At 38.9% G+C, this 21,015-nt stretch overlaps 1 protein-coding gene across 2 annotated transcripts in view; it reads left to right on the forward strand.

Moving 5' to 3' along the window:
* The window catches only part of LOC129172976 (dipeptidyl aminopeptidase-like protein 6), a 95,037-nt gene extending 74,091 nt beyond the window's left edge, over positions 1 to 20,946 (forward strand). For both annotated transcript variants that reach the window (XM_054763336.1, XM_054763344.1), the window contains 23 exons: positions 1,511 to 1,609; positions 4,512 to 4,606; positions 4,684 to 4,758; positions 4,834 to 4,886; positions 7,903 to 7,984; positions 10,006 to 10,126; positions 13,295 to 13,449; positions 13,548 to 13,645; positions 13,725 to 13,851; positions 15,877 to 15,915; positions 16,007 to 16,114; positions 16,196 to 16,287; positions 16,367 to 16,414; positions 16,486 to 16,598; positions 17,512 to 17,559; positions 17,637 to 17,735; positions 17,803 to 17,872; positions 17,981 to 18,230; positions 18,340 to 18,442; positions 18,952 to 19,007; positions 19,093 to 19,165; positions 19,246 to 19,319; positions 19,487 to 20,946. In XM_054763336.1, the coding sequence (XP_054619311.1) occupies positions 1,511 to 1,609; positions 4,512 to 4,606; positions 4,684 to 4,758; positions 4,834 to 4,886; positions 7,903 to 7,984; positions 10,006 to 10,126; positions 13,295 to 13,449; positions 13,548 to 13,645; positions 13,725 to 13,851; positions 15,877 to 15,915; positions 16,007 to 16,114; positions 16,196 to 16,287; positions 16,367 to 16,414; positions 16,486 to 16,598; positions 17,512 to 17,559; positions 17,637 to 17,735; positions 17,803 to 17,872; positions 17,981 to 18,230; positions 18,340 to 18,442; positions 18,952 to 19,007; positions 19,093 to 19,165; positions 19,246 to 19,319; positions 19,487 to 19,633 (2,225 nt within the window). In that variant the 3' untranslated portion in view covers positions 19,634 to 20,946. The remainder of the gene's footprint in view (positions 1 to 1,510; positions 1,610 to 4,511; positions 4,607 to 4,683; positions 4,759 to 4,833; positions 4,887 to 7,902; positions 7,985 to 10,005; positions 10,127 to 13,294; positions 13,450 to 13,547; positions 13,646 to 13,724; positions 13,852 to 15,876; positions 15,916 to 16,006; positions 16,115 to 16,195; positions 16,288 to 16,366; positions 16,415 to 16,485; positions 16,599 to 17,511; positions 17,560 to 17,636; positions 17,736 to 17,802; positions 17,873 to 17,980; positions 18,231 to 18,339; positions 18,443 to 18,951; positions 19,008 to 19,092; positions 19,166 to 19,245; positions 19,320 to 19,486) is intronic.
* The last annotated feature ends 69 nt before the right edge of the window (positions 20,947 to 21,015 follow it).

Here is a 21,015-nt window from a genome sequence, read left to right on the forward strand (position 1 = left end):
GAAATAATGTAAATCCAATTGATACTATAGTGTTAAATGTAGAAAACTTTGCAAAATGCATATAATGACAAATGAAATGGATAAATGAACTTTTGCCTTTTATTGAGGACTCTTGTTGGTGAACGCGGTGATGAGTGAAGGCACGAGGGGACGGGACGGAAGAGCCACAGAGATGCTGTTTCATTCTAGTCCATGACAAACTTAACTTCAAAGAGTGGACGGTTAGAGCTGTATACTTGCTCACTTGAAGTTTATCGTAAACTTCAGCAGCATGTACAATCATTACACGCAGCGGCCCAGCTCACTTCCTGTTATGTGTGTCTGTTAAACCGTTCCCCCGCAACCTGTGTTAACTTACGTTACAATCCTATTGTAACAGACGCTACCGTGACGAGTTATTTCTTGATTTAAATAGTGTTCCTCATAGTTTTGGCACTTTCTTTCGTGTCATGAAAAAAAAGCAGCACATTTACACATACAAAGTGCACTTGAATGCCTCATCAGCACAGGGGCACAGTGCAGTGCTTAATAAGAGGATGAAAGTAGACAGAAACAAAGCATGTTGTTAATCATTCTGTGTAAACAACAAAAGATGATTCAAGGATTCCCTGGCCCGAATTTGTCTACAGTGTCCCAACTATAAACCAAAGACTGAGTCACTAACACGTGGATGCTTTGTTTGGACGTACGTAACCGAGACAGTGCACAAAAAACAAAATTTTTGGCAATAAAATTCATCAAAAACCGGGGGGAATGAAAACCGAGGTTGCACAGCAAGCGATAAAAATACACTTTTGGATAAGACCAGCAGGACTAGCATTCGGTGTGTGTTTTTTCAGCGCCATGTGCATGTGCAATTGTTAATTCTTGTGTAAACGGGAGAGCACAACTTTTTTGTCATACGGATGCAGCGTTTATCTTTTTTTGTTTTGTGTTTTATAAAGACTTTTACTGTTGATCTGGCCATTGTCACATGTGAAAGTTTTTTTAGCGTCTTTTGAAACGTGAGCCTTCACAGCTGGTTTTCCCGAGCAGAAATACTCCCGCCGTGTTCACTCTCAGATGCGCACACCAGCGTGCTTGTGTTCCTCTGCTCCACTTGCAACTTGTCTTTGTGTGGCAGCCACGCTGAGGAACTAAGCTGATGCAAGAAGATGAATAGAACAATAGGAGAGGCCTCTTTCTTGTTTGTGTCCTTGTTCCAAATTGCTCTCCTATAGTGAGGAGCACTTGTCGGAGATGTAATCTGCATAGAAGAAGAGTGTGTCATGGTGGGATGGAGCCCCTCTGAGTGACACGCTGATGAAAAAGTCAGCATCAAAAGTTCCCCTCACTTTATTCTCCAACTTGTTAAGTCTCTTGAAATGCTAATAAAATTTCACAAGAGCGCCTTGAAGCTTTTTTCCCCCAGATTGACGTGCATGGCAGCACACATCCACGCTTTATAGATGATCTGCAGCATGTCAAATTAGATTTGTCTTTTCATCTTAGTGCGATGTGTGCTTGACAGGTGAAGATGACAGTCTGGCCCTCAAGAAGAAAGTCACTCTGGACGACGTTTTTGGTCCAGACCTTCGCGTGCACGACCCTGGCGCCGTGTGGCTCAGCGGTGAGTTCAGCTTTTCGTGTCAGAAGGAAAGACATCCAGAAACATTACGACTGTCAAAACTGCTTTTATGGGTTTTATTGGATTGGAAATGATATTTCATCATGAACGCGAGTGGACAGTTGCTCGTCTTGTCTGGGAAGGGTTCCAAATGAATCCCAATTATGCAAAATGTTCATCTTTAATGTCGGTCAAATGTTCTCGAACTTTTTACACAAAGACCATGTCCACACAAATACGGATATTTGAAAAACAACAGTTAAACCGAGCATAAAACACAGCTCAATCTTTAAATAATTAGAGATGAAGTACATTAAAATAAATAAGAACAAATATTCAAGTAAATACATTTTAATTTAATAATGTACTTAATTAATAAAAATACATTATTGTATGTATTCTAGTAGATATTATTGCATCAGTTGTAAAAACGTTTCCTTCATAAACCCCATAGGCCAACACTAAAATGTACCCTGTCATTAAAGTTAATTAGGGATGAAGCACATGTGCTCTCTTAATGGCCAATAAAAACTCTGATGCTTGAAAACTCTTTTTTTTTTTTTTACATGCTCACGTTCAACTGTTCACGCTTGATGCTACACCTAAAAATATTCCACATACATTATTATTTTTCCCTCGACCAAAATAATACATCATTTTAAAAGTACATATCAATTGCTTATATAATATTTACTTTGAAAATATTAATACTTCAGTTATTCTATGTAGGCAATTTTGGATTGAGTGATTATACTGATTTATATTTATTTATTCTTTATGACTGAATACGCTATCTACAAACTCTAATGCTTTACTATTAGATATACTTTTATATATCTTTACTTTGGTCACATCTTCAGCCTTTTCCCCTGTAAGGAAATCATAATCTGGTACATGTTAAACACAAGAAGTGAACAAACCATCAGTAATTGCTGAGACATTCAGAAGATGCAGGCTTAAATAAGATCTGCTTCTTCTGCCTCCTTTTCAGACGTTTTTAGTCGTGCAAGTGTAAACATGTGAGGTACTTCAATGTAACTTTGTTAACAATGTTCAAAATAAACTAAAGCATTGCCATTACCATCAGCAAATAATTAGCACTAATAGCGTAATTATTTTTTTTAGAATATGCCACATGGGCCAATAAAAAGTGAGCTGTGGGCTGGAAACTTTGGACACAGCTGTTAGGCTACACAAATGTTAGAGCAGATAAAGTAAATATTTTTAATATTGTAAATTCAAACCGGTCCATTATCTCCCCCAGCAACAAAGCCGCTAAAGTGTACCTCACACGTGTCCTCTCGAGTTGCCTTCTTCCTCATGTTAGTGACGTATCAGGCTGTAATAAGCTAAGCCCGTCCTTCATTCAATAGGGTGATGAAAATGTTCTCAGCACCTGACGAAATCAAGATCTGGCCTCTTTAAGTGAATATAATCAACTCCCAATTGGGCCTAATGACCTTTTCATAAGCACCCCGCAGGGATGTCCACGTACCTCAGTAGTCCTCATCAATATTTTGTGGGCACGTCATTGATCCCCCGGTGAGCCGCCTCTTGCCTCACTAGTCTTTGGACTCACCTCTGACTGGCTCGCTCCCGTGCAAAGACAAAAGCGTTTAACCTTCACGAGAAAGACGGCGCTCGCTGTTGCTTTTGAAACAAGAGAACAATATGATGTCGGTCCAGCTCTGACTATCAATAGGCAACATCTGTGACTTAATCATACTTAATGTATGCAAATCTACTTTAAGTACAAATGAAATCAGGAGTTTGGCAAGTGGAACAGTCAGCACTACTCTGTTTGTCTTCCAGCACATATCCTTCAATGTGTATAGGATTAATTACTTTAAAAGCACTAAGTAGGGCATTTAAAGTGCTCATGACACCAAAAAAGTTGGAAAAAAACAATAGCAAAATGAAAGTACAAAATATTTTTGTCATACTGTTGTCATACATAAATAAACAACAATGAAATAGCAGCGAAATGAAGTGGTGATTTTGACACGCTTTGGACACGCCCCCTCCAGGGAGTATTCTGACCTAACGCCATCTTGGTTGTGACATAATGACTAGAACATGTTCCAGGAACCAGATTCAAAGCCAAGAAAGTGACATTCACAACAATAACACAATAATAACATTCACTGATATTGCGTTGTGATAACTGTGAACACACACAAAAATGACCACAAGTATGTTTTTTTGACTGCCAGTATGTGACTCAGACAGCTCTATGCACACTGCAAAATAAAGGACCAGTGAGTAGCAATCGCTACTTATTTAGCCCTGGAATGAGCCCCCATACTATTATTCTAAGATTTGTAGAATAGATCTAGTAAAAAAATAATAATATGGATTTACTTACTGAAACTGACAGATTGACCGCAAGATAGGCTAGAAAGACGAGTGACCGCAAGCCATGTTTTGCCAACAATTCACGTCTAGAACACTTACGGGTGACATCGGCAACCGGCTGCAAACACAGCCATGAAAGCACGAGAAAAAAGTGACATACTCTATTCACAATAATAATAACATCTACTAATATTGTGTTGTGAGGAGTATTATATGTTTTACTGGCAGTGATAGCCACTGACAGCTCTCAGCTTGCTCTTTGCACACTGCACAAAGCTGAAGACGATAGACAATTGTTGTTCAGCAAGCAATTTGGCATGATAACCCATATTATTATTCTAAGATTTGTAGTGGCGCTGCAATCAAAGACGACCCTTTAGCCGCCTAGCTAGCGTGTCAGAACAAGCCAGATAGGAATTCTTCATGCACAGCATTTATGATTTATGCTGCATTGAAGTACAGTATTTCTAACACAAATGGAGAGGAATACTAATTTAATGTACAATATAAAAATGTGTTGTTTTTTCCTTCCTCTTTGTCTCCCATGCAGGTCATGAGCTGCTGTATCGTACGAGGGAGGGCGATGTTGTCAAGATTAATGTGGACACAGGCGAGACAACTGTTGTTGTGCCAAACCAGATGTTTGTGAGTCCACGTTATCGTCTTTACTGTCTTAGACGTCCTGTTTCTTGTTTCCAAAGTGTGTTTTTGATGCCATCCAGGAAAGATCCAAGGCCACCAGGTACAAAGTGTCACCCGACTTGCAACTTGTGCTCTTTGCGTTTGACATGAAACTGGTGAGAATAGAAACAATTATTATCCCGATGCTGCACTTTTTTGAGCTTTGATGATGATGTTGTCCATCTCTGCAGATGTACCAGCACTCCTTTGTGGCCAAGTACATTATTTACAGCCTCGTTACACAGTAAGACTTTTTTTAATAGTCCCCCGTGCAGACATTTGACCTGACAATGTCCTCTCTCTAACTTTTTCTGCTCAGTCTGCCTGTTATCACACAATTCTGTTTTTTTTTCTCTCAGAATGTTAAAGTGTCACTTACTTTTAAGTCAATGCCAATGCATTTTAATACAGTAAACATTTGTTGAAAGCCTTGAAATTGGTTAAATATTGTACAGATGCAGTTGCTAACAAGCTCAAGAACACGACGCATGATGCTAGTTAATATTGTAGATAATAGTGTTTTTTTAATACAGTAATCCCTTGTTTATAGCGGTTAATTAGTTCTAGACCTGACTGCGGTAAGTGATTAGGATTCCCTCTTTAGAAATGCAATATTTTCATAGTTATAGCATAGAAAACCTGTTTACGGTCTGCTAAATACCTTTTTAACATTATTGGAGCCATCTACACATGAAATAACACCCATATAATCACCTTTACATTTGTATTACCCAATATAGTAGATATAATCAGAGAAAATAAGACAGTTTACCTGGTAGGGGAGAGGAGCAGAATCGATGGTGGACAGGAAATGACGTTGGGGGTTCAGAGTTGAGATTTAGCTTGTTATGGGCTATGGCCGCAACAGTACCCGGTGTTATTATTGTGATTATTATGATTATTATTATGTTATTATTATTGTGCCTGTTGTGAGATAATTTAAACCTGCAATAAAAGCCATTTGTGGTGCTTCGATGGTGGTCTCACCAAACAATTATTGACACCTAGTCACCGATGTAGAATACTACATTCACAAGTTCTGGTTTACTGTATTTAGTGCATTTAACCATTTTTATGCATGAAAATGCTTAATTTGAAAAAAAAAATGTACAACTTGCTTAAATATGCATATTTTTGGACTAATAATAGGCTGTAGTCAACCACAAAACAGCGATCATTTATTAATTAATGTTTGAAAAACCACAATAGAGTAAGGGAGCGATGTTTGGACTGCGATGTAGAGGGGGCGACTGTAAATATTTTAAATATAATTATCAAGACTATATTTCACAATTGTATTTATGAATGTACAATTTAGTATAATTCAATATAAATAATTAAGTATAACATGTATGATGTATATTAATATTATTGTTTCACATTTTCTTTCTTATTTTAATTAGTGTTTTGCCTTTATGTTTAGTTTTGGCACAGGAAATAAAAGAATACATTTCTTTCTTGTATAGTTATTTATTTATTTTATTTTACTATTATAAATAATAATGATTCAACTGTGACACTAATGAGCTAATCCAGCAATATGTTAGACCACTAGATGACATTCACCTAGCATGCCATGACCTGAAAGCCATTATTACCCAGAACAATTATGCTTCAAGTCCATCCATCCATCCATCCATTTTCTATACCGCTTCATCCTCATTAGGGTCGCGGGGGCATGCTGGAGCCTATCCCAGCTGACTTCGGGCGTGCTTCAAGTCTAATTGTCTAATTTTGCTTTCCATACGACATTCACCTTAGCCTCTCATCTTTATTTTCCACAGTTGAAGACTGTCTGGATGAAAATTATTAAATTAAAATTTCAAGGATTTACATTTTGCACTGTTGGATCTTAATGAGGTTCACAATGCAAAAAGAAGAAATGGGAGTGAGGCAAAAAAAAAAAAATATGAGTAAGCAATTTATTGCAAACAACCATTAAAATGAAATAGGTCGTTCATCAGCTGATCAACAGATCAAAAGATTACAGCCTTTAAAAGCCACAATCTTGGCAAAAATGTGGATTCAATGTGATTCTCTGTGAGGTATTCACACACATTCAAGTATTGTCATGATCTCTTGATGGCAAAGGCAAAGAAGCTTTCTCTCTGTGAACGCAGTCGGATTGTTGAGCTGCATAAGCACGCACGCAGTAAGACAGTCATTTGAAACTTATTCAAAGCCAGAGGATCTGATTGGCTGTCTGTCAAGACACGGGATGATCCTCTACCCAATTGAAGGTTGTTACTGGTGCCGAATGCAATCCAATAACCGTCAGACGGCATCTGCGAAACAAGGATTTTAAGGACAAAAAACATCTTCAAAGGCCTCGTCTCCTTCAACGACAATTGCCCATTTGGAATTTGCATGAAGGCACCAAACATGGGACACTGAATAAAGTTTTATTCTCTGATGAGAAAAAAATGGAACCTTGATGGTCCTGATGGCTTTAAGGAGATCCAACCAGAGATGTTTTCTACACGGTACAGTAGATCATGATCTGGGGTGCTTTTTCCTTCAATTGAACAGTGGAGCTTCAGGTTGTACAAGGGGCGTCAAACGGCAACTGGCTATGTGGAGATGTTGCTGGGGGCTTCCCTCATGACTCTAGGACCTCGTCTGTGTGGTAATGACTGGCTTTTTCAACAGGACAACGCTGCAGTTCACAATACCCTGCTGACAAAGGACTTCTTCCAGAGGAATAACGTCACCCTTTTGGACCATCCTGTGTGTTCCCCTGATGTAAATCCAATTGAGAACATTTGGGGATGGATGGCAAGGGAAGTTTACAAAAACGGACATCAGATCCAATCAGTGGGTGCCCTCCGTGAAGCCATCTTCACCACCTGGAGCAACAGTCTCCCGGAAACACCGGCATCAAGCTTGCCCAAACCAATTTGTGAGGTGATTAATGGCGCAGCTACTCATTACTGAGTCCTTTTTGAAAAATGTATATCTATTTTAAGGGGGGGTTTTGGTTTTTTGTTTTTTTTAGCTATGGTCTTAAACTTTTGATCAGCTGATGAACAGCCTATTTCAGGTTAATGGTTGTTTTTTTGTGTCACTCCCATTTCTTCTGGCTCTACTTAGAACCTCCTTAGGATCCAACAGTGCATAATGTAAATTCTTGCAATTTTTCAACTGGTCTTAGGAGTGTATGTGCAGCAGTGACGAAATAGCCTGTCAATGGTCAATGGTGCGTCCTTGACTCATCCAGCCATAGAAAGCATTCATTGTGTTGTTGTTTACCCTTCACACAGGGAAACATGGCCGCTCAGTCCTCCTGAAGTGCATGAAGCCGTCCTACAGTTTGCTGGATGGGGACCTAAAGGCCAGCAGTTGGTAAGGACACACAGGGACACACACGCACGCACACACACACATAGTTGGACAGACACTCATGGACATGGTGCTTACCACCATCTGGACTGAGGAGGGCGCACATGAGCTGGTGGCAGATGCAGTGATTTGGACTGTTGCCGCGGGAACCAAAACACATGGCACTGATGTGTGTGTGTGAATGTCACTGCTTGTGTATGTGTGTCATCAAACACTGCAGACGCAGAATGTTGAGCTCGGTCCAATTGGACAAATAGAACCAATGTCTTCAATTAGTTTTTTAGTTTCCATGCATATTTTTGCACTTCCATGCAGTTATTAATCTGTTGCTTCAACAGGCTCATGAATGCTAAACTCCTTTGCCCCATAACAACATATTGTGTTTGTAAAAAGGAATCACAAATAGAAATATTAGCACAGACACTAGTGCTAACAGAACATGAGAGATGTCCTGGCTGGTCCACCCATGTTACAGACCACTGAAGTAGCTGATGCGAGATCACTATGGTAATCAAAGAGCAGCTGTTCTCCTTATTACAAGCTAGTCTACCATCAACACACTTTAAAGCTGTTATTCTTAGATACATTTATTACATACAGGTGCTTTAATATCTATGACGTATATACCGTAGCCTTCCTGTTAGCATCTTACTTTATTTTCCATTGTTCAAAATGTGCACAATTGGTACACAATTCCTAAAATAGCCAACGTGTGTCTTGAAAGAGGCCCATAAAATTCACTCACACATGTGACCCTAATGACTGAAAATGTCAGCTTCCTAAAAGCTGCTGTAAAAATATTATATATTCATATTTGCCCACTTTAAGCACAATATCTTTTAAATCTACTTCTGCCTGAAATATACATATCCACTAGGAAATGTATTTTGGGGGATGTTAACCCTTTAAAGGCCAGTATGATAAATAAAGTAATAAAGTTAATGTAAAACAAAGCTAATGTAAAAACAAACAGACAAATGCAAACACACCATTCCAAACATCAACAGACATACTTGTCATTTCTCTAGCAAGGCAGTCTTGCAGAAAACGGTAAAAGTTGTTGCATGCTCTGAATAGGAAAAAGTAGTGCCACCTGGTAAAAAATAATAATAATAATAATATAAAAAATCAAAATCAGCAGTCCAAACGAAAATCTTAACATAAAGGATTGTATTTGTTATTCGTTCGTAAAGATAAATGTGAGCTCAGAAATGGAATTTTCAATGGCACATTTTTTTGTCACAAGGAACTAACGTGTCTGCTTTTGTTGCCATTTTTGGCTAATAAGAGCAGAGAATACAATTTCTAAAAATGTTTCAACAATGACACATTTTAGCAGTATATTCAATCAACGCAGCCTTGAAAATCAAAAAGTGGATGGCACAAGATGTCCCTAAGGGTTAAAGCTGTCTTTGTAGGGAACATTTCTTCCTTATTGTTGCTTGAACAATGTAAAACTAAAACACATGATCATAAAGTGCTCAAGGCCTTCCTTATTTGATGTGTTGCTTTAATCAAGGCCACAGCGCAACTTTTCCAACTGTAGAAAGACTCTTCACTCATTAGCATGAACTCAATCTAACCGGACAACCTTTTTGTCTCCCCTTTCTAAGCAAAAAGTGATTTCACATTGAATTGATGACAAATGGAGCCATTAATCATTGCGCGTTCCACCAGCATGTAAATGTGATCGTGTGTGAAGTCATGCATCAGATGTACAGAAATGAAGCTGCCCTCATTAAAGAACAAGCAGTTAGTCTGCTGTGACAGACAGGGCAATCAGGGACACACACCTGAAAGAAAGCTCGTACTGATGTACCACATTAAAGAATTGTTTGACAAAATTGGTCATTACATGCAGAAAACCCCTTCATTCGTGTCTTTTACTTCTCCATTCTTCATTTTCACTGATTAAATCGCATCAAGGCCTAAAGATCAAGCTGTCCTTTAAATCCAGTGTCCGGACCGTAAGGTACACCGGCACCGAAAATGTACTTATCATCGTATGCTTCTTTTTTGCTCAGATCTTCATCTTTGAGAACAACATCTACTACAGAGCAACAGTGGAGAGTCGCACCATCCGCCTGGTTTCTAGCGGCAAAGAGGGCGTGGTCTTTAACGGCCTTCCTGATTGGCTCTATGAAGGTACCACTCACTGCACATACTCACATAGGTTCATGAACAGAGGACATCTTGAACATCTCCTTTTACACATGCCGGCTGTGGGTGTTCACTATAAAAGCCGACTAGTTGAAAGATGAAAAAAGCCCCTACCGTATACATACACTGGCCACTTCATTAGGTACAAAAAGATGGACAGGAAGTCCTCGGTTTACAATGTACTGTATTGTGTTACAACGTTTCGCAGCAACGACGCACTCCCATAAATTACTTAAAATATGAATTTCAACCTAAGCGGTTTGGTTCATAGATTCGACAGTTATTTAAAAAATATTTTTAAAAATATGTTAAAAAATTGTATATTTTTTTATTTGATTAATATTGTTTGACTTTTTATTCATGGTCTCTTATTGTTTTTTTTTTACATCATTTTTATGACATCAGTATGAGGATTCTCGAAGAAAATATTATTAGTATTATTTTTTTATTTTATTATAAGTATTATTTTATTACACCTACCCATCACAACAAAATATATAAATTAATATATAAAAATGCTGACAGGAAACACCAAAAAGAAAAAAGAATATGGTACGAATGCTGTTTCACAATTTTGACTGTTTCTAATATTTTGTACCTCTCATTTAACTAGATAGACTCCAACAGCGCTGCAAATCAAAACCACTATAATAAACATATTGAACAGTTCTTGCATTGGCTGACATTAAGATTATGCAGGCAGGTGTCCCTAATGATGTGGCAATGGTGTATAAATGGTGTATTCTGTTGGACATTTTGGATCCCCGTGATGTTAGGTCATATCAGGATGTATGTAACATGTATTCATTCTAATAGTTGCCGTCTTTTAGCTTTGCTGGGTTGGTTTTTATTGTGACGTTAAAGTGTTTTCACTCAAAGTGCTGCAAGAACCTACTTTCCGATAACACATATTGGATTTAGCCACTTAAAGAGACCTCACCTTTTTTCTGTGCACTATTAATGTTGCATTTAATAGTCGAGCTGGATAGGCCATTTTAATCCATTAAAGCCAATCATTATAGGACTTTATTTTCTGATGTGAAAAAGACGTTGCAATTTAAAAAAAACACTTCAATGTGTCTTTGTTTTCTGATGGCTTTTCTGTCTTTTAGCCTCGCGCTGTCATTTATCATAAAGCTTGTCGGTTTATTCCACAAGTTAATTGGGATTTCTGGTGTCGGAATTGCTGTTATTAATTCAGGATTTATACCCAGAGCGCTTTTAATAATAATAATAACTGTCTGTAGTGAATGTGTAATGTAATTACAAAATGCCAGTTATGACGGGGAGAATTTGTGAACTGCTCAGGGTTTGGCTGTAATCGTTGTCCTTATTAATGGGATTATTTCTTTGTGGCGGCCCGCAGAAAGACGTAATCCATTTTCATTACCATGCAAAGATTTGTTTTGTCGCATTCTGCCGGCTGTCTTGTAAGGATTTATCACCCGAAAACACAAATCACGCAGCAAATTCTTCCACACAGAGAGTGAGGGTTAGCTTGCATTGTGCCTCTGTGGCCTTCTCATGCACGATGGGTGAAATTAAATGTGATTTATGCGCGCTTTATTTTCAATGACAAGTTTAGATGTCAACCAAGGCCATGTGATGAGAGAGAAGGGCATGCAGGGGCCTTGCCAGATGCTCGGGGCCTCTAAGAAGACACAATAGACTGATGCACTAAAGTAGTCATTTATATAGAAGATTTATTTCATTTAATACAATAGAAACCATTATCAAATAAACACACACCACTTGCTTTTGTCCTTTAAAATGTTGAGAATATCAACATATGAATAGAGTAGAGTTGGGTGTATTTAAAGCTATTCTGCCCCCTGCTGGATGAACAGACCACAAGCTGTGTCGCTGCCTTAAAGCCTGTTTTCGTTTAGATTTATTTTAGAAAAAAAAAGTAATTTCATTCAAATAATTAATTAATAATAAGTCAGTAGAGTAATTTATTATTACAATTATTAATACAATTATAATAGTCATATTTACTATCAGCATTTAATTTTATACAATCATTTTGGTATGTTTTATTATATTTTACCCATTTTTCCTGTTCAAGTTATTTTAGATTAGGTATTTATAATATTTTATATACTTTATATCATTAGTATTTTTTATTTTTATATTTATATTTTCTGTTTATTTTATACGAAAAATATATTTTTTATATTTTTATGTTAAAATATGTCATTTATTTCTAAATCTGAATGTATTTCTCCACATCTCTGTTTACAACCAAATATAATCACACGATTTAAAAGTGGTTTCATATGTGTAAATATGCCTCTACTATGCTAGTCTATTGGATACTGTAATTGTCACTTAAATAATAACACATTTAAAACATTGGCTTTAATTAATCAGTCGAATATAAGACGGTATTTTTTTCTCCATATAAAAAAAGTCGGACAAAGACCGCCTTTTATTCGGGGTCTACAGATGCCCATGTGTAAACCAACAGGTGGCGCCAAACAACTTTTCACCAACCGAATCAGAGCTTTTCTTCGTGTCACTCACACACACCAGTGACCCACAGAGGTGTAGCTCAAAAAGCTCACCGATATTGAAATAATATGTCTTAAAAAATATTTTTGGAAGAACGGGTGTTGAAAAAGAGGGGCAGTCCTCAACTATACTGATATCTGTCACTCAGTGACGTGCGGTGAGGTTGGTGCTGGTGAGGCACTGACTCTTTTTTATTGGGTTTTTGTTCATACAGAGTAATTCATTTTGGTTAAAAAAAATAATTCAGATACTTTAGATACTACTTTGATAGTACAATTTTTTTTAAATTAACTAAAAAGCATTTGTGTTTTTACCTTTTATCTGTATATGAAGCCCATGCACCCTCCTTTTCCAAGAAAGGTTTTGATACTTTGCTGTAAAAGTCTGATCATCTCACGATGAGCATGGGTAGATAATGATAGATGCACCGATTTTTACTTACGAAAATGTTAAAAACAAGCAGAATCTTACAGAAAATGCATTTATAATACAGTTCATTCGACAAATATGAATATTTATTTCATGTTGTTATTCTTTTTTTTTCATTATTTTTCATAATGACAAGTGAGGCTCAGCCTCACCTGCCTACCCTCAGCGCACGTCACTTGTATCACTGTAATGTCGTTTATGTTGTGACAGAGGAAATCCTGCAGAGCTACAAGGCCCACTGGTGGTCTCCTGATGGGCTGCGTCTGGCCTACATGACCATTAATGACACTCTGGTGCCAAAGATGGAAGTACCCTTTTTTACAGGAACGCCGTACCCCAACACGTTGGAATACCATTACCCAAAGGTAAGGCAATAGGCATCCATTTTTTTGTAGCACAACAGCATTTGATGTCACAACTGAAACTCAAACTGACATATTTGGTTCCCTATGTGCCTCTGCAGGCTGGGGAGGAAAACCCAGTAGTACACCTATCCGTGGTGAGCCTTAATGGACCTCTGCACACTGTGGTCATGAAGAAACCTGATGACCCCCGCATTGGGTGAGAACCTGTCTACAAGTGTAAATAATCTCAACACAGCTTGTCCCTGATGGTGATTTGTTTTGGTGCTGTTTTCCAGGAGAGAATATTACATCACCATGGTGAAATGGGCTACCAGCACCAAACTGGCTGTCAACTGGCTGAACAGAGCCCAGAACAACTCCATACTGACACTGTGTGAGGCAACCACAGGAGTCTGCATCAAGGTGGAACATTCTGCCTTGCAAATTATTATTTGCATTATTAGTTTATCAAATATAAGTACAGGGGTACTCAGTAGAATGTAGACCTCCTCAAAGGCTGACCAGTTCTAATTAAGATCAACACTAACTAACTGGAACCATACCTTATGTGGCATCTAGCACCATGTGTTTTTTATAACCAATCGGGGAAAAAAAAGTAATAACAATCATGAAAACGTGATAATTAATGGGGGAAAAAAATCATTGATTTAATGTATTTAAAAAAGTACAAATACATTTAAAAATGTAGATACAAATTGTTAAAATTAATATAGTGTTGATTCATTTTTAAAACGTGAAATAAAATAAATCTGATACAGATTTTATAATGACTAAAATTAAATTAAAAAAATTAATAAATAAATTTGCTAGTGACAGTGAAATATCTGCTGAGAAATTAAGAAAATTGAACATGACATGATTAGCATGGTGGTTAGCATGTTGGCCACACAGTCAGGAGAATCTCCGTTGGTCATGTCTGTGTGGAGTTTGCATGTTTGCGTGGGTTTTCTCCGGGTACTCCCGCATTCCCAAAACATGCATGTTAGGTTACTTGGCGACTCTAAATTGTCCGTAGGTATGAATGTGAGTGTGAATGTTTGCTTGTCTATATGTGCCCTGCGATTGGCTGACGACCAGTCCAGGTTGTACCTCGCCTGTCGCTCGAAGTCAGCTGGGATAGGCTCCAGCATACCCACGACGCTAGTGAGGATAAGTGGCATACAAAATTTGCCAGCTAAAGCCTAAACTCTTCACATAATCTGTTATAAGTAGTTCTTACCTATTCCTGCTGACTTAAAAATAAACAAATGGCATGAAAACTAAAGCAAAAGCCATGAAGAACTATTGTACCTTAAACACTGTAGGACCACCAGTAGGAATATGTTGCTGCCACCATGTGGCCAAAAGTGTAATAGCATGTTTGATATGTCATGCAGTCCCAGCCAATGGGGGGGGGGGGCATATTACCTAAACACAGTGGTGCCGTGGTAACGTCATTAGTCTGTTCCAGAAGGTCTGACTCAAACCAACACGGACTGCATCCAAAGCGTATTTTCCCATAGAAAATAGTGTGAATCCAATTAATCTGTTCCAGATACCCAGAAATGTCAAGAGAAAACACATTTTATAGACAATAATTATAGTTTTACATGCAGAAAATGATTCAAAAATCATTTCAAATGACAAATGAATGGACAACTGAAGATTTAAGAAGTGATGTTAAATGTTCAGTTAAGTTTTGGAAAACTCCCACAAAACCATCAATTAACCAAATAACACAAAAGAAACACATTATTCTGCTGCAACCATCATTTGCAAAAATGTAAAAAACATTCTAGACCCAATAAAAGTGTACCTTGCCGTTTAATCTAGAAAATGAAAAAAAACAGCCGCTGCCGCTAATGACGTTGCGGAAGTGCGCGGGCAAGGATAATTGTGCTATGTTTGACTTCCTGCCGTGAACATGCGACAGTAATGCATGTTTTGTTGTTGGAACCACAAATGAGTGTAATGGGATGTAAAATGAGACAGGCAGAAAACAACGAGTGTCACCCTCGATGTGCCGCCGGGTTGATAGACTGTTAGGTGGGAACAAGAGATGTGTATGCAAGGATCTGCGTGCACCGCAGCCGATGACGGAGCCACCTCTGAGCCATACTTCTGAAATGACGACGGTCATTAGCTCACGCACAATGGACATGCATCAAGTGAGACGGATGTAACAGAGAGAATCCGGCCACTTGTCAAAATAAAACAACATTAAGACTACAAATTATGTGGACATTTTTTTTTTTAAATAATGGAAATTATTTTTTCTTTCTGTGCGGCCCGGTATTGGGCTGCGGCCCGGGGCGGGGGGACCACTGTTCCAGAGCCTTTTCATAGGTAGAACTTCCATCCATGCATCCAGCCATTTTCTATGTCGCTTAGCCTCACTAGATGTAACTTCAGTATTTTAATGTCGTTTTCCAAATTTCTGCCTTCCAGAAACATGAAGATGAGAGTACGAATTGGTTGCACAGACAGGTAGGTGAGGTCACATAAAAAGTGTGTTTTGGCTGTAGATTACACATAAATAGGAGTATTGTGTGTATATGTTTTTCCTTAACATGTATAGAATGAAGCGCCGCTCTTTTCCCATGACGGACACAAGTTCTTCTTCACCCGAGCAATTCCTCAGGGCGGCAGAGGAAAGTTTTTCCACGTTTCTATGTCCACCTCTATGGTACGGTCTTATTCATTTATTTAATATTTCAAGACTGATGAAGGAGGTTTGGTGTTGACTTTTGTGGTGTTATGTCCCCAGCCTAACACAAGCATCGACATACTTCAGTCCCTGACCTCAGGAGACTGGGACGTCACCAAGATATTGGCTTACAATCACCAGAGGAACCTCATGTCAGTTTGCTGACTTTTACCACCATTCATGTTTGTTATGTCTCAATGTTTGGGGGCCTTTGTGGTTTTTCATTTCCAGATACTTCTTGAGCACAGAAGATGACCCCAAGCGGAGACACTTGTACAGGTTAGGACCTTACATAGCGCATCTCACTGCTGTGTTTTTAGTCGTAACACCCATGTGATGGCGTCCTACAGCACAGACACAATTCCTCCCTTCAATCGCTGCTGCCTGTCCTGCCAGTTCAAGTGTGGCTACGTGGATGTGTCCTTCAGCCACAACATGCACTACTTCCTACTCAGCTGTAAAGGTCAGCGTCTGATAAGCTCCATTTTACAACTTCGAAGACTCATCCATCCATCCCATCCATCTTCTATGCAGCGGGTATGCTGGAGCCTATCCCAGCTGACTTTGGCCGAGAGGCGGGGTACACCTTGGACTGGTCACCAGTCAATCGCAGGGCACATATAGACAAACAACCATTCACTCTCACATTCATACCTATGGACGCACGGGAGAACATGCAAACTCCACACAGAGATTTGAACCCACGTCTTCCAGATCTCCTGATTGTGTGGCCAACAGGTTAACCACTCGGCCACTGTGCGGCCTCTATTTAAATTCTAATTATAAAATTATTCTATATATATATATATATATATATACAGTATATATATGTGTATATACACTCCTGATCAAACTCTCAAGACCAGTTGACAAATTGCTAGAATTTGCATTTTGCACATTTGGATCTTATTGAGGTTTTAAGTAGAGCTTAAGATCCAAATGTGCAAAATGCAAATTCTAGCAATTTGTCAACTGGTCTTGAGAGTTTGATCAGGAGTGTATATATATATATATATATATATATATATATATATATATATATATATATATATATATATATATATATATATGTATAATTTTAAATAGGGAATTAAATTATTATTTATTTCAATTATTATTTATTTATGATACAATGTAACTGCATTATGTGTTGGGCAATGAATTCCTCAAAAATTACTTTTGTTTTTCAGATGAAATTGCTAATTTCAGTAATAAAATAATAATATAGAATTATATAATGTCAATGTTTTTTAAATGATATATAATAACAGAGTGGAGTCAGGTCTCGTATTAGATCTCATGCAAGTGCACCTAATGTTCATACAGTAAATGTACATTACAGTTCCCATTAGTAAAAACTGAACTCTTCCTGACAGGGCCTGACATTCCCAGTGTGGCCATCTACAGAACTGAGGACAAACAGAGTGAGTCATTTTACCATTGCAATGTCTTCTTATAGAAAAACTGCCATCCACAGCCTCTGTTGTGTGCTTCTGTGCAGAGTTGTATGACCTAGAGACAAACGAAAGAGTCAACAACACGTACTACAACATGCAGATGCCCAGAGTGGAGTACGAAACCATCACCATAGACGACTCCAGTATGTTGTTATGAATGTGTTGAGTACTAATTAGGTATAAAAATGAACTGTTGTGTGTGTGCTGCAGCCCTCACCATGCAGATTCTGAAGCCAGCTGGTTTTGTGGACACAGCCCATTACCCGTTACTGCTGCTGGTGTGAGTATGACTGGACCACCGCTTGTTCACTAATGTCGTCATGTAGCCTGATTTCTAGGCAGTTGTCTCCTGCATCAAACTAAGTGACTTCCTGCGCTTATGAAACAGTGATGGGACACCTGGTGGCCAGATGGTGACAGAGCAGTTCCAGGTGGACTGGGCCAGCGTCCTAGTCAGTAGCTTCAGCACCGTCGTCATCCGCTTCGATGGCCACGGCAGCGGCTTCCAGGGTACCAACCTCCTCCACAAAGTGAGAAGGAGGCTGGGTAAGCTGGAGGAGAGGGACCAGCTGGAGGCGCTCCGGTTCATAGCCAAACAGCCTTACATTGATAAGACTCGAATGGGGGTCTATGGGAAGGTAATGCTCACAGAGAAGCAATGGTTTGTCGCTTATCTTGTCCCAAATCCAGAATACATATACTTTATACAAATAGATAATGAAAGCTTTATTTCATTTATGTGTGCAGGCCTACGGAGGATATTTAGCCACGCTGCTGCTCAGCTCAATGGAGTTTAATCAACTTAAATGTGGAACTGCTGTCTCCCCAATCACAGATTTTGAACTTTATGGTATGACTTTCAATTTATATTTGACTCTTTTACAAGAGTATGCAAGCAACTGCGTATTCATTTATTTGCTAAAAAGTAATCTCGTTTTAAGTTTTACGGTTGGGTTGAGGGTTGGGGTTAGGGTTTTGGGTTGGCGCTGTGGGTTGGTAGGTTTGGGCTTAGAGTTGGTGTTAGGGGCTGGAGTTCAGGTTTAGAGTTAGAGTTAGCGTGAAGAGTTAGGGTTAGGGATAGGAGATAAAGTTTAGGATTAAGGGTGAGGGCTTGGGATAGAGTTTAGAATTACGGGTAAGAAGTATGGTTATGTTAGGGTTAGGATTGGGGTTAGGGTTGCTCATGCCATTTAAAAAATCCATTAAAAAAGAAAGAAACTGATCATAAAAATCAATTTAACAAAACAATTGAGGCAGTGCTTTAGTAAGATAATTCTGGGTTTCTCTTTATGATAAAACCTATGATATGTATTATACACATTTTTTTTTGTATTTGTTTTTGTCTTTTCCAAACCACAGTATCGGCCTTTTCAGAACGATACCTGGGCTCCAAGGCAGATTCCAGAGCATACACGGTATCATCCTAATGTCTATCATTAGTTTAAACAGACAAACTGTAAGCATGTAGATGACGACGTCTCCTCTTCTTTGTACCCCCAGATGGCCAATTTAGCACTGAGAGCAGGTCAGCTGGTACAGAAGCAATACTTGATCATCCACCCAACGGCAGATGGTACCTAATGAGTCTTTTTATTCACCTCTACAAAGAGTTATAGCTTCATTTAACTGCTCTCTACCCCTCTTTCCATGTAGAAAAAGTTCACTTTCAGCACACAGCCAAGTTTATAAACCATTTAATCAGCGAGAAGGCCAATTACACTCTGCAGGTAGGTGAGACGTCTGCACCACGGTGTGCTTTTGGATGAGGCTTAAAGTGGACCTCCTCATCCAGTTCATACCCTCACTGACATTTTACTTTGATCACATTTGACGCGCTGTGTATACAAGATCAGAAGTTGAATTGAATCCTTCCCCACTTTGCGTGCATGATCAGATCTACCCAGATGAGGGCCACTTCCTGCACAGTGACGACACCCAGCAGCACCTGAGCCGTTCACTGGTCAATTTCTTCGTGGAGTGCTTCCGGCTACCAGAAGTGCTGAAGGACGATCAGCTAGAGTCGGATGAGGATGACAGCTAGACCTACGATGGGCGGCTGCTACTAATACACACAGCACAATATGCAACACACAAACAAAGTGACCCGTTGGAGCATACTGTACTCTGAAGTGCCGAACTTGCATGTTGTGAGGAGCGTCAGCTTATGTAACTCGTTTCCTCTCATGTCCTCACCTGCTCCAGAGGGTAAGTGACTAGATCATTGGACGCGTTGTTGATGGCGTCTCCCCAACAGTGCACCCTCTGGCGGACATGTAGGACATCCATGGGAATAATGAAAATGCAGCCACTAAATACGCTCACTTGGCATTTGGTTAGGTACAATTTCATAAGGTCCAATACAAAAAAAGATAACAATGCTCAGTTTTGATTGATTATTGTAGTTCCTGCCATGCTTCTAATGTTTTGGTCCTCTCGTGTAGCTAAATAAGGCAAACAGCAATGTTCAGATTTGATATTATATTTTCACTTTATTTCCTTTTAATCATGTGATTAAACCATAAAAACATCAATCCATGATGACAGTGTCAATCAAAACTGTGCATTATTGTCTTTCTAAAAGGCCCAATATTTAGTACGGATAAGACTGTGCAGGTGTACCTAACATTGTGGCCAGTGAGTCTAACGTAGAAGAGTTATCCGTATATATACTTTAAAAAGGACCAGAGATGTGGTCTGTTTTCCACCAATTAGCGTATTTTGGACGAATAAAAGAGGACTGATATGAGGCAGCGAATTTCCAGCACAAAGTATCGCCCACTAGCGACGCGGAGAGACTGAGCTGCCCGTTTCTGGTGACATTTGCCAATGATAACTTGGCTGTTGTGTTCGTTTTGGTGTTTATTTCCCCCACATCCCCTCAATAGTGTTGTGTCATTTGAGCGGCGGATGATTTGAAAAATTGAAGGTTGTAGTCAAACAATCATTTTGTGTTTTTGTTATTTTTAGTCACCGTGCCTTAAACAGTGGGTGGACGTTCAATGTCAGGAGCCCACGTGAGACCGGAAGTGAAGAAATACGAGCCTCCATACATTTGTGAGCAAAACATGCATTTGTTTAAAAAAAAAACCCTGACCAAGTGTCGACATAAATCAAATTTGTGCTTGGATATGTGTGTTATTGACTCATAAATGTAGTTTTACATCAACATTATCGAGCGTTTCTCATTATGTTGTGAAATACCTTGTGTGCTAAATGGCTTCTCTCCCAGAACAATTTGCATAGTTAGCGTCAGTGGTTTGTAGTCAGAAGGATGTACAAAGTGTATAAAATATGACATTGTTTCAGTCTTTATGTTGTATGTGCAACTTGTACATAAAGCATTTTTGAAACGTATGTTTTGTCGTTTTTCTTCTGTCAGTGCTGGTGAACTTAAATTTGTGAATTAACGCGAGCGCACTCCAG

Source organism: Dunckerocampus dactyliophorus, chromosome 2 (assembly GCF_027744805.1).
Source record: "Dunckerocampus dactyliophorus isolate RoL2022-P2 chromosome 2, RoL_Ddac_1.1, whole genome shotgun sequence".
NCBI lineage: Eukaryota > Metazoa > Chordata > Actinopteri > Syngnathiformes > Syngnathidae > Dunckerocampus > Dunckerocampus dactyliophorus.